This window comes from Macaca mulatta, chromosome 8 (genome assembly GCF_049350105.2).
Source record: "Macaca mulatta isolate MMU2019108-1 chromosome 8, T2T-MMU8v2.0, whole genome shotgun sequence".
NCBI lineage: Eukaryota > Metazoa > Chordata > Mammalia > Primates > Cercopithecidae > Macaca > Macaca mulatta.
In genome coordinates, this window is record NC_133413.1 from 44,355,948 (window position 1) to 44,369,518 (window position 13,571).

The 13,571-nt window shown below is 49.5% G+C and overlaps 1 protein-coding gene across 3 annotated transcripts in view; it reads left to right on the plus strand.

Moving 5' to 3' along the window:
* The first annotated feature begins 44 nt into the window (after positions 1–44).
* IKBKB (inhibitor of nuclear factor kappa B kinase subunit beta) overlaps positions 45–13,571 on the plus strand; it is a 58,196-nt gene continuing 44,669 nt past the window's right edge. The window contains exons 1-3 of one of the 3 annotated variants that reach the window (XM_077942532.1): positions 45–213; positions 829–951; positions 2,740–2,861. Coding sequence is in view for 2 of the 3 variants with exons in the window: in NM_001265946.1 (NP_001252875.1) it covers positions 847–951 (105 nt within the window). In the remaining variant the exon portion in view is untranslated. 3 annotated transcript variants of the gene reach the window in all.

The window sequence follows — 13,571 nt, forward strand, 5'->3', positions numbered from 1 at the left end:
CGCCCCTCGCGGCCACTTTAAGAGCGGCCGCGGCCCACGTGCTCAGTGATGTCAGAGCAGGAAGTGTTTGAGGAAGTCGCGCCGCGCTGCCCGCGTTAAGATTCCCGCATTTTAATGTTTTCAGAGGGGTATCAGAGCCCAGGGTCCGGCCGCCCCAGCCCCGCCTCCCCCGCCCCGGGGAGCCCTCCCCCTGCCCCGCGTCCCTGCCGACAGGTGAGTCCCCCTCGCGGGTGCGGCCCGGGTGCCACCTGCAGGCCCCGCCGCTCCGCTGCCTGCAAGGCCCAGAAGACCCCTCTGTGCCGCTGGAAAGTCGCAGCTTGCGGACTGGGGAGCGTTTCACTCGTGCGGATTGGAGTTCGGGAAGCCAGGAGAAACAGCCCTGGCTGGGATGGCTTCTTGGGGGTGGGTGGCTTTGAGGGAAACCTGCGATTTATGGGAACGTTGTAAAGAAACACGTGACCGAGGGGACGCTCAGAAGTAGGTTCTGTCCCTGCCACCTCGGGCAGAAGGCGGGCAGGCCCGGGCGCCCCTGGTGGAGTCCGCCGGGGATCCCCTCGCTGGGGCAGGGGCGTGGACATCGCCTCCCTCGGTGACTTTCTTCCCTGCCTGATGCCACAGCAACCGGATGGGGGAGGGTGAGAGGGACAAAAGTTTGCCACAAAGTTTGGACAAACCAAACACATTAGTTTCTTTACAAAGTAAAAAACCAGTTGTATTTTTCTTCTCTCCCATTCGAGAGCAGTGGTATCTCTTGCCTTCTCCATCTCTTTGAGCTCCATTTTTTTTTCTTAATCCTAACCTTTTTTCCCCATCCCAAATTGCTTACAGAGTTAGCACGATATCAGTATGAGCTGGTCACCTTCCCTGACAACCCAGACATGTGGGGCCTGGGAAATGAAAGAGCGCCTTGGGACAGGGGGATTTGGAAATGTCATCCGATGGCACAATCAGGTAGGCCCTCTGTGCAGCTTGGGGAGGGGCGGGAAGCCAGGCTCCCTCCTCACTGCCTCCACTTTCTCTGATCCTACTGGGCCAAGGGCTCACCTTTGGCTTTGGTCATCTTGGGACAGTGAATAGGGGACTGGGAAGAGGGCTTCAGGACTTCTGAGCTGACTCCAGGTTAGTGGTCTCCAAGCTTTATTGACTATGTCACCTAAATAAACAGTAAAATAAAGATAAGCTCTTAGTCTGTATTTTATATATATATATATATGGTTACAGTAGAATATCATGTACTAATATATACTGATATATGTTATAAAACATACAGAAATAGGAAAATTTAAAGGATGAGGATAATTAAATAGTTTAAAATATTTTAATTCCTTGATGCCAGGAGTTCAAGAACAGCCTGGGCAACATAGCAAGACCTCGTCTCTACAAAAAAGTTTTAAAAATTAGGCAGCCAGCTGGGCGTGGTGGCTTACACCTGTAATCTCAGCACTTTGGGAGGCTGAGGCAGGCGGATCACGTGGTCAGGAGATAGAGACCATCTTGGCTAACACCGTGAAACCCCATCTCTACTAAAAATACAAAGAATTAGCCAGGCTTGGTGGGACGTGCCTGTAGTCCCAGCTACTTGGGAGGCTGAGGCAGGAGAATCGCTTGAACCCAGGAGGCGGAGGTTGCAGTGAGCGGAGATTGCGCTGCTGCACTCCAGCCTGGGCAACAGATTGAGACTCCATCTCAAAAAAAAAAAAAAAAAAAAAAATTAGGCAGCCATGGTGCGTACCTGTAGTCCCACTACATTGGAGGCTGATGTGGGAGGATTTCTTGCCCAGGAGTTTTAGGCTGTAGTGAGCTATGATTGTGCCACTGCACTCTAGCCTGGGTGACAGAGGGAGACCTTGTTTCAAAACCATTTTTTAGAAATTATTTAAAATGTCGGGTACATTGGCTCACGCCTGTAATCCCAGCACTTTGGGAGGCCTAGGAGGGAGGATCACTTGAGGTCAGGAGTTTGAGACCAGCCTGGCCAACATGGTGAAACCTCATCTCTACTAAAAATACAAAATTAGCTGCTGTGGTGGTACGTGCCTGTAACTTCAGCTACTCAGGAGGCTGAGGCAGGAGACTCGCTTGAACCCAGGAGGCGGAGGTTTCAGTGAGCTGAGACAGTGTCACTGCATTCCAGCCTGGGCTACAAAATGAGACCCTGTCTCAAAAAAAAAAAAAGTATTTATAATATTTGCCAATTATGATGTCTTCCCAGTATTGCACGGTACAAAATAAGCAGATCCACATGAAAGTGAGAATTATTTTAATTTTGTAGAGATGGGGTCTTGCTATGTTGCCCAGGCTTGTCTCGAACTCGCGTCCTCAGGCAGTCTTCCCGCCTTTGCCTCCCAAAATGTTGGGATTACAGGCCTGAGCCGTGGGACATGGCCTCAGCTGAGGTTTTTTTTTTTTTTATTTTTTGTAGTGATGGTGGTCTCTCAATGTCCAGGCTAGTCTAGAACTCCTGGCCTCAAGTGATCTTCCTGCCTTGGCCTCTCAAAGTGCTGGGATTACAGCCATGAGTCATTGAACCTGGCCTGTTTTTATTTTTAATTGACACATAATAATTGTACATATTTATGGGGGACAGTGTGATATTTTGACACATAATGTGTAATGATCAAATCAGGGTAATTGGCATATTCATCACTTGAAACACTTATCCTTTTTGTTGGAAACAGTCAAAATTCTTTCTTCTGGCTATTTTGAAATACACAATAATTTTTTTTTTTTTTCCCGGAGATGGAGTCTAGCACTGTTGCCCAGGCTGGAGTGCAGTGGTGCGATCTTGGCTCACTGCAACCTCCGCCTCTCGAGTTCAAGTGATTCTCCTGCCTCAGCCTCCTAAGTACCTGGAATTACAGGTGTGCACCACCATGCCCGGCTAATTATTGTATTTTTAGTAGAAATGGGGTTTCACCATGTTGGCTGGGCTGGTCTCGAACTCCTGACCTCAGGTGTTCCGCCCACCTCAGCTGCCCAAAGTGCTTGGAATACAAGCGTGAGCCACTGCGTCCGGCCTGAAATGTATAATAAAGTTTTATTCACTGTAGTCACCCTGTTGTTCTATAGAATACTATAACTTATTCTACCTAACTATAATTTTGTACCCATTAACCAGTCCCTCCCTATTCCCCTCCACACCCCAGCCCCCACACCCTCACCCTTTCCTGCCTCTGGTGACCACTGTTCTACTTTCTACTTCTGTGAGATCAGTCTTTTGTTGTTGTTGTTGTGTTTTTGAGATGGAGTTTTGCTCTTGTCATCCAGGCTGGAGTGCAATGGCGCGATCTTGGCTCACTGCAACCTCTGCCTCCCAGGTTCAAGCAATTCTCCTGCCTCAGACTCCCGAGTAGCTGAGATTACAGGTGCCTGCCACCACACCTGGCTAATTTTTGTATTTTTAGTAGAGATGGGGTTTCACCATGTTGGCCAGGCTGGTCTTGAACTCCTGAACTTAGGTGATCCCCCCCTGCCTCAGCCTGCCAAAGTATTGGGATTACAGGTGTGAACCACCGAGGCTGGCTGAGATCAGTTTTTTTTTTTTGAGATGGAGTCTCGCTCTGTTGCCCAAGCTGAAGTGCAGTGGCACAATCTCAGCTCACTGCAACCGGCATATCCTGGGTTCAAGTGATTCTCCAGTCTCAGCCTCCCAAGTAGCTGTGATTACAGCTGTGCACCACCACACCTGGCTAATTTTTGTGTTTTTAGTAGAGATAGGGTTTCACCATGTTGGCCAGGCTGGTCTCGAACTCCTGACTTCAGGCGATCTGCCTGCCTCGGCCTCCCAAAATGCTGGGATTACAGGCATGAGCCACCATGCCTGGCCTTTTTTTTTTTTAATTTTTAATTTCTTTGGAGACAGGGTCTCAATCTGTCATCCAGGCTGAGAGCAGTGGTGCCATCATGGGTCACTGCAGCCTTGACCTCCTGGGCTCAAATGATCCTTCTGCCTCAACCTCCTGAGTAGCTGGGACTGCAGGTATGTGTCACCACGCCCGGCTGATTTTTTGTGTTTTTGTAGATAGGAGGTCTCTGTTGCCCAGGCTGGTCTCGAATTCCTGGACACAAGTGATCCTCCCACCTCAGCCTCTCAAAGTGCTGGTAATCCCAGGTGTCAGCCTACTGATTTTAACCAACTGAGATCTGTTTTTTATTAGCTCCCACAGATGAGTGAGAACATGCGGTATTTACCTCTCTGAGCCTGGCTTAATTCCCTTAATGTAATGCCCTCCAGGCTCATCCATGTTGCCACAGATGACAGGACTTCGTTCTTTTTTATGGCTGAATAAGAGAGTCCATTGTGTCTGTGTACTACATTTTCTTTATTCATTTGTTCATTGATGGACATTAGGTTGACATTTAGGTTGATTTCATATTTTGGCCATTGTGAATAGTGCTGCAGTAAACATGAGGGTGCCAATATCTCTTTGATAAACTGATTTCCTTTCCTTTGGATAGATACCCACTAGTGGGATTGCTGGATCATATGGTAATTCTATTTATAGTTTTTCTTTTTTTTTTTGAGACGGAGGCTGGTCTCAGGCTCTGTCACCCAGGCTGGAGTGCAGTGACATGATCTCGGCTCACTGCAACCTCTGCCTCCTGGGTTCAAGCAGTTCTCCTGCTTCAGCCTCCAAGTAGCTGGGATTACAGGTGTGTGCCACCACACCCGGCTAATTTTTATGTTTTTAGTAGAGACAGGGTTTTGCCATTTTGGCCAGGCTGGTCTCGAACTCCTGACCTCAGGTGATCTGCCTGCCTCAGCCTCTCAACCTGTTGAAACTAAGGCGTGAGCCACTGCGCTAGCCTTATTTGTAGTTTTTCAAGGAACCGCCATACTATTTTCCATAATGGCTGTGCTAATTTACATTCCCACCAATAGGGTATAGAGTTTCCCTTTCTCCACATCCTTGCCTTCATTTGTTCTTTTTTGTCTTTCTGATAATAGCCATTTTAACTGTGGTGAGATGACATCTCATTGTGGTTTTGATTTGCATTTGTCTGATGATTAGTGATATTGAACATTTTATCATATACTTGTTGACCATCTGTAAGTCTTTGAGAAATTCCTCTTCAAATCATTTGCCCATTTTAAAAATTGGATGATTTATTATTTTGCTGTTGAGTTGTTTGAGTTCCTTGCATATTCTTGATATTAATCCCTTGTTGGATGGATAGTTTGCAAACAATTTCTCCTATTTCATAGGTTGTCTCCACAGGTTCCATAGGTTTACTCTGTTTTTTCTTTTGCCGTGCAGAAGCTTTTTAGTTTGATGTAATCTCATTTGTCTACTTTTGCCTCTGTTAACTGTGCTTATCCATAAAATCTTTTCCCAGACCCTGAAGCACTTCCCATGTTTTCTTTTTTTTTTTTTTTTTTTTTTGAGACAGTCTCACGCTCAGCTGAGACAGGTGTGATCTCGGGTCACTGCAGCCTCCATCTCCTGGGTTCAAGCGATTCTCCTGCCTCAGCCTCCTGAGTAGCTGGGATTACAGGCAGCGCCATCATGACCGGCTAATTTTTTTTTTTTTTTTTTTGAGACGGAGTCTTGTTCTATCACCCAGGCTGGAGTGTAGTAGCGTGATCTTGGCTCACTGCAAGCTCCGTCTCCCGGGATCATGCCATTCTCCTGCCTCAGCCTCCCGAGTAGCTGGGACTATAGGCACCTGCCACCATGCCTGGCTAATTTTTTATGTATTTTTGGTAGAGATGGGGTTTCACCGTGTTAGCCAGGATGGTCTCGATCTCGTGACCTTGCGATCTGCCCACCTCGGCCTCCCAAAGTGCTAGGATTACAGGCATAAGCCACCACACCTGGCTACACCCAGCTAATTTTTCTTTTTTGTGTGTGTGACGGAGTCACAAACTGTTGCCCAGGCTGGAGTGCGTTGGCGCGATCTCGGCTCACTGCAACCTCCGCCTCCTGGGTTCAAGCGATTTTCCTGCTTCAGCTTCCCAAGTAGTTGGGATTACAGGCACCTGCCACCACACCCGGCTAGTTTTTATATTTTTAGTAGACACGGGGTTTCACCATGCTGTCCAGGCTGGTCTTGAACTCCCAATCTCAGGCAATCCATCCGCCTCGGCCTCCCAAAGTGCTGGAATTACAGGGATGAGCCACTGTGCCCAGCCTAGTTTTTGTATTTTTAGTAGAGACAGGGTTTCACCATGTTGGCCATGCTGTTCTCAAACTCTTGACCTCAAGTGATCTGTCCATGTTGGCCTCCCAAAGTGTTGGGATTACAGGCATGAGCCACTAACAGGCGCCTGGCCTGTTATGTACTTTTAAAAAGCCAAAAGCCAGCTTCCTCCTCCTGCCGGCTGAACCCCATGCAGTCTGTTTGCACCTGCCTCTCTGTCATTCCTCCCCTTGGCTGCCCCTGGTTCGGGTGCTGAGCCCTCTCGTCGAACAGGCCTCCCTCTCCTGCATGTTCCTCCAGGATGAACTCTAGGCTACCTCCTCCACAAACCTGTTTGGGATGACTTTGTTCCGTGGGAACTGGTTCTCCCGGTGAGTTTCTCCAGGCCGGCTCCTGTGCCGCCCTTCCTGTCTGACGAGAGTAAGTGTCGTCAGGACCCTGCATTCCTGGTCAGCCAGGGTTGGGTCTGGCCTTGGAGTTCCTTCAGTTCTTCTGTAGCAAGTGCCTGACGTTGTATATGTGCTAGGTGACCCAAATCATCCACTCTGCCAGTCCACAAATATTTATCTAATGTCTATTATGTGTACAGTGGTGACTAAAGTGGACCTTTGGAGAAGGGAAAGAGCCATTAGTCAACTAATTATAAATGTAAGCTCCTAAGTATTATAAAGTGCAAGTTGGGAGAAGGACCCAGTGCACTGAGACCTTTCGTTGGGGTGGGATCAGTCAGTGTCAGAGGAGGTTCCCCAAGGAAGTGGCACTTGAACTGAGGTCCTAGTAGAAGTCAGCTTGGCAGAGAAGGTGGGAGGAGAGTTCCAGGCCAAGGGAGAGGCTCCTGAGGGCCCCTGTGGAGGGCAGGTGTGGCAAGTGGGCAGGACCGAAGGCCAGTGTGGCCCGAAGGGAGGATGGGGTACAAGTGCCTGGGTGGCTGAGGGTGGACTGTGTAAGTCAGACCCTGTGGCGTTTTTTGGGCAGTTTCAGCTGAAGAGGTTTTGTTTTTATGGAGGAGCTGTGGAACGATGTTAGAGGGAGGTGCTGTGCCCATGGGAACAGATTGGGAGGGCCCAAGCAGTGGGCGGCGTGCTAGGAAAAAATCAGCTCTGGGAAGAAATGCCCTGATCCATAGTGCGCAGCAGTTCTTATGGGGTAGCTACTCCCACCAGGGCTGACTTCAAGCCACCAGCAGTTTAACAGCCCGCTCCGGCCAGATTCCTGAATAGTTAACAACTAGCTCTCGGTGGCTGCTACTACAGTGTCACTGGCACCGTCCCAGTGATGCAGGCAGACCAGGTCTGAATGTTTTGGGGTCGTCCAGGTGAGAGATGGAGAGGGGTGGGCAGACTTAAACGATATTTAGACCTGGTGCGGTGGCTTACGCCTGTAATCCCAGCACTTTGGGAGCAGAGGCAGGCAGATCACCTGAGGTTGAGAGTTCGAGACCAGCCTGACCAACGTAGAGAAACCCTGTCTCTACTAAAAATACAAAATTAGCCAGGTGTGGTGGCGGATGCCTGTAATACCAGCTACTCAGGAGGCTGAGGCAGGAGAATTGCTTGAACCCAGGGGGCGGAGGTTGCAGTGAGCCGAGATTGTGCTACTGCACTCCAGCCTGGGCAACAGGAGCGAAACTCTGTCTAAGAAAAAAAAAAAAAGAGAGAGAGAAGTATATTTAAGGGGTGGAATCAACAGGGCTTAGTGGTGGAGTAGAGGTGGAAGGGAGCAGGAGGAGTGGAGTGCCTGCAGGTCCTCAGTGGATGCCTACCCGTGAGCGGCCCAGGCCAGGAAGCTCTCTACCTTCCTTCCCCATGGGTTCTCCCTAAGTTTGGGAAATCTCTAGGGCTGCTTTGGGTGCTAAGGAGAGGTCTTTGGTCATTGTCCAAGTTCAGAAGATGAGCGTTTGTGTTCTCTGTTGGGGACCCCTCTGTTCACAGCCTCTTAAAAGAAGCAGCTGGGCTATGGTAGTGTTGGTTCCTTAACTCTCATGGTTTTACTCCACATAACAAGTGTGCACTTTCCTGACACTCCATGCATTGTATCTTGTCTGCAGAAGAGGGAATGTTTTAGTTATCACGATAGAAATTACATGAAAAAGCCCCTAAGCATGGGTATCCTCAGTCAGAGATAGTGGCCTGATAATCAGAAGTATCATTTACTGAGAACCTACTATGCGCCAGCATCAAACTACGTATTTATGTGCTTTCTCTCCAGCCCTCACATCTCTAAAAGGAAGTACTGTTGTCTTTGTTCCCATTTTGTAGTTGAGGAGACTGAAGCACAGTCTCTGTGACTCACCCACAGAGGCTGAGCTCGCAAGCAAAGAGGCTAGGATTGGAACCTGCGTCTGTTCGGAACCCAACCTCGTGTTTTTCCATTGTGCCTGTGGCCTCTCCGTGGTGGGGACTCGGGGTGGGGCCTCGGTGTTCCTTAGGCTCTCCTTGTTCCCTACAGTCTGAACCTCTTTGAAGCAGGAAGGGGAAAACACTTCTTTATTGGTTTTTTGTTGTTTGTTTTTTGAGACAGGGTCTCCCTCTGTCACCCAGACTGGAGTGCAGTGGCTTGATCAGGGCTCACTGCAGCCTTGAACTCCTAGGGTCAAGGAGTCCTCCCACTTTGGCCTCCTGAGTAGCTGGGACTACAGGCATGAGACCCCATGCCTGGCTAATTTTTTTTTTTTTTTTTTGTAGAGATGAGGTCGTTCTATGTTGCCCAGGCTGGTCTCGAACTCCTGGGCTCAAGCAGTCCTCCTGCCTTGGCCTCCCAAAGTGCTGGGATTTCAGGCATGAGCCACTGCACTTGGTTGAAAAATGCTTCTTTGGAGAACAAAACACTTATAAGTCTTCCTTGTTAGACAAAGAACCCCACATTGAGTGTTTCCCAGGGAGGGAGGGCAGTTAATAAGCGAGCCCCACCAACCTGCTTCCCCTGTTCTTGTGGTTCTCCTGCCATGCGTGGGCCTCACCATTCCACACTGTGTTGGAACTCGCTAAGACCTCCAGCTCAGGGTCAGCACAAACCGCTTCCCAGTACGGTTTAGACAGGCTGACATTTTCAGTGAGACCTCTGTTAAATACAAAGGAGGAGGAGGAGGAGGTAACCAAGTGCCCCCACCTGGCAACATGGTTTGGGAGTAGGGGTGGGAACACGAGACTCAGTCACACAGACCTGGGTTCAGATCCTGGCTCTGTCAGCATCTTGGCTGTGGGTCCCCACTTTTCGCATGGATGATGGGGATTCTCCAATATTGATCCCCTCATTGCTGGGTCCCCAATATGGCTGGGCAGGAGGTAGGTCAGCTGCCTTCTGGAAGCGACCCAGAGTACCTTGCGATATCGTCATGTTCTGTGTGCACTTGGCTGTGAGGAGGGCCAGGAAGTGCTGCCTGGAGCCCTGTGGAATGCTTGTTGAGGTGGAGGAGGCAGTGTGTGCACTGGATGTTAGAAGGCAGAGTGTTAACAATCCCTTCTATGAAGCAGCACGGACCTGAACTCGCCCCTTCAGGGGACAAGACAAAGCTCACCCCAGCTTATCTCTGTGCTTGGAAGCCTTAAAGCCTCTGCTCCATTCAGTCACTTCTCTAGGGATTTATAGAGCCTGGGCCCAAGCTCTGTCGGGGATACCAGGAAAAAAGGGGCCCTGCCCTTCGTGTGCTTACTCTCTGATCACAGTGATCCAGGGAGCATTCAGGAACGCGGTAAGTGAGTCTAAATCCAAGCACCGAACTGCATGGATAACAATGGCTGCTGTTTCTCCAGGGCATCATATGGCAGCCGAGCTGGGTTCCCTGTCCGCATGATCTCTCCTGAATGCTGGGGAAGGGAGGCTTCTTGGGGTGAATGGAGCTTTAGCAGGATCTGGAAAGGAGGTAGACTTTCGAGGGCCTCGCAGGAAAACAGAGGTCGACTCAAGTGGGCAGAGCAGCATCTCCACGGGGCCAGAAAAGAAAGTGAGGCTGTGGTCGTTTATTCCTGGCTCCCTGTGTTCGGATGCTGTGTTTCATTTTAGCTGACATCCCTGGAGTGGATGGACCCATCCCCATCTTATGGATAAGGACCCAGGGCTTATACATGGGCTCCTAATGTACCTTTACCATGCGGTGGGGGAGGGAGTTACACCTGGACCTACTTGTCTCCGGAGCCCGAGCGCCTAGCTCCCATGGGTGAGGCGGGAGGCCACTGTGCCCAGTGGGGGTCTGCACTATAGGGAGTAGGGTGAAGAAGTTATGGCCCTCATAGCATAGAGCAGGCGATGCTGGGGCCCAGGGTGTGTTCAGTCAACTACCTGCTGAGTCAGGTGAAACTGCAGCTGGATCCCGGACCTGTTGGCTTCCAGCTCTGGGTCCTCCTGCCCAGTCTCTCTGCCCCCAGCCTTGTGCCTCCTTTCTGAAGCACTCATCTCAGGAGGTGGGGTCTGAGAAGGAGGAGGAGGTTGTTACTAATTGTCCCCGTGTCCACAGTGGCCTGGTTGGACGCTTGCCATGATAACGGGACACTGGGCTTTCTGTGCTAAGGGTCTAAACGTAGCTCTTTGCCTCTGTGAGTTTCCCCTGAGTCATTGAAAGAGGTGAACTTCAGGAAGCTGGGCCAGCCCCTTTTGTTTCTCCTGTGACTGGTCTTCAGCTCGCATCTGCCAGGCACCTTTTAGTCTGAGGATGTGCTTCCCCTCTGCCTTTTTTACACCTTATGACACACATGCTTATACACAAGTTTTATGTTTTCATGCATCAAAGGCAAGGAATTGCAAACTCTGAGGACCTTCATAATCACTACATTCAATCTGGACATACAGGGGAACCTTTCTCCCTTTTCTCAAAATACAGACCAGTTTTCTGTTGTTGTTTTGTGTGTGTTTATTTTTCAAGACAGGGTGTCACTCCAGTAGCCCAGGCTGGAGTGCAGCAGCGCGATCACAGCTCAATGCAGGTCTCACTGTATTGTCCAGACTTGACTTCCCAGGCTCAGGAGATTCTCCCACCTCGGCCTCCCAAGTAGCTGGAACTACAGGCATCTATGACTATGCCTGGCTAGTTTTAAAAAATATTTTTAGTAGAGACAGAGTCTTGCCATGTTGCCCAGGCTGGTCTCAAACCCCTGGGCTCTAGTGATCTACCTGCCTTGGTCTCCCAAAGTGCTGGGATTATAGGCATGAGCCACCACGCCCGGCCACAAAGCAGTTTTGAGTTTTGTCCTTCACGAGGAGTTCACGTACCAGAAGTTGGGTACTGACATGGCTCAGGCCTAGTCTGGGTTTCCACAGAACTAAGCTAAGACTCAGTAGATTCTAGGAAAAATAAAGTAAGCCAACCTTCTTACTTTACATCTGTTCGAATTCCACTGCTAGTGAAGAACAAACTCCCCGGGGTTTCAGAACCGGTGTTCGTAGCCTGCTTCTGTGCTGTTTTAATTGAATTTCGCTTTCTAGAGCAGGCATGTTTTTAATAACAAAGTAATTCTGTTTGCATTTCTGTTTCAAATGAAACATTACTCATGGAAAAACTGGGAATATTTCAGAATACTTCCTAGAGGCAGATGAAGGCCACTGTGTTAGGAAAAGTTTAAGCGTGTCTGTATCTACAGCAGACCTTCCTAGGCCCAGGAAGTTAGGATTTCACCTCAACTCTAGGGCGAAGCTGAGCTGTCTGTGAGTAGAAAGTTAGTTTTGGTCTCTATGCCCAGATATTTAAAGACTTGTTCAGTGTTCACATTGCTGAGTTCAGTCTTTTTAGTTTGCATTTGGATATTTAAGACTAATTTCAAGTCTTCAGTATCAAAATCTCTTCCTGATTCTGGGTTGGGCCAAGTGACAGCTGTGTATCAGGTCCAGTGTTTGTGTTGGGCAAAAGACTGCAATTATCCAATTTGTAGCTAGACAGATGACCTAAAATCACTTAATAAACTGAGTCATCTAATCTACTTTTTAAATCTGATTATCTGTCCTGTTTCATTTGTGGTAGGTAGAATAATTCCCCCCAACCCCACCAAGAAATCTGCATCCTAATCTCTGAACCTATGACTGGGTGGGGCAGCATGGCAAAAGGAAATTAAGGTTACAGATGAAATTAGGTTTCCTAATCAGCTGACCTGAGATGGGGAGATTGACCTGGCTTCCCTGGGGGTCCCAGTGTAATCTCAAGGGTTCTTAAACGTGGGAGAGGGAGGTAGCAGAGCCAGTGTCAGCTGATGCATGTGAGGAAAATGGCGGGCCATGGCTGACGCCAGGATGGGCTAAGGGGCCACGAGCTGAAGAAAGTGGCGCTTCTAGAAGATGCAGAGGGAAAAGCAGGGAAACAGACTCTCCCCTAGAGCCTCTAGATGGAGCACAGCCTCACCAACATCCTAGCTCTGGCAGACGCACGTCAGGCTTCAGCAGATAGAACTGCAAGGAAATAAGGTGTATTATTTTAAGCCACCAAGTTTGTGGTAATTTGTTACAGCAGCAATAGACAACAAGTGCACTCTTCTGTGTATTGAAGTTAAGTTGCTGCAGATTTTTTGGTATCTTGGTTTAGTCTCAGTCATTCTGAGGTAGCGAACCATGAGTTACAGTCTCTTTGGCTAAACCATTGCTTGGAATACTGTCCATGGAAATGTTGCAGGGTGGATGGAGGTGGATAGATGCTCTTGGCAACGGCACCTCACGCTGCAGCGGGGCCATCAGTCTCTGTTTGTGGAACCCTGTGTTCCCCACGTCTAAGCTCCTCTGCAAACTCCGCCTAACTGGAGGCAAGTGTCTGTAGCAGTGTGTCAGTGCTGCTATCACAGAGTAACTGAGAATGCGCAATTTATAACAATTTTATTTCTTATAGTCCTAGAGGCTAGGAAGTCCAAGATCAAGGCAGGGTGAAGGCGAAAGGGCAAGATACAAAAAGGGCCAAACTTGTCCTTTTATAACCATCAGTCCCACCTGGGGTACAGAGCCATCAAGTTTGTATCTTCATAAACTGAGAAAACAGAAATTGGCCTAACAGGGCCTCTAGGACATCCTTCAAGTGAGCCACAGTAGGGTCTGGTACAGTTCTGAAATCTTCTCCTACTGTTGGGTACCCTGTGCCACACTGCAGGCGCGGCTCTTGCCCAGGTGTGTGTGTGGGTTGGGAGTTTTGTGCTGTAGGTACACAGGAGGTGCAGGATGTTGGTGCAGGTCAGCTTGTTTAGCGGTGGCAGGATCGGCTCTCAGGCTGGGGCTCTGGGAGCTGCTGCCTGGGGCAGCTGCTGCCCCGCAGTTGTCCTGGAGACCCCCCATGGCCAAAAGAGGTGACAGTGGTGCAGTGGTGACTCCCTTGTGGCAGCTGGAGTGCCTGAGGCCAGAGCCGCTCTCCCTGCTGCTTGTGCCACAGCCTCAGGGCCTGCCTGTCTCCGGCGTCCCCACTCATGCACCAGGGAGAAGAGGGGAGACCGCCAGGAGCCAGTGGCTCAGTTCATGATTCGCCAGGT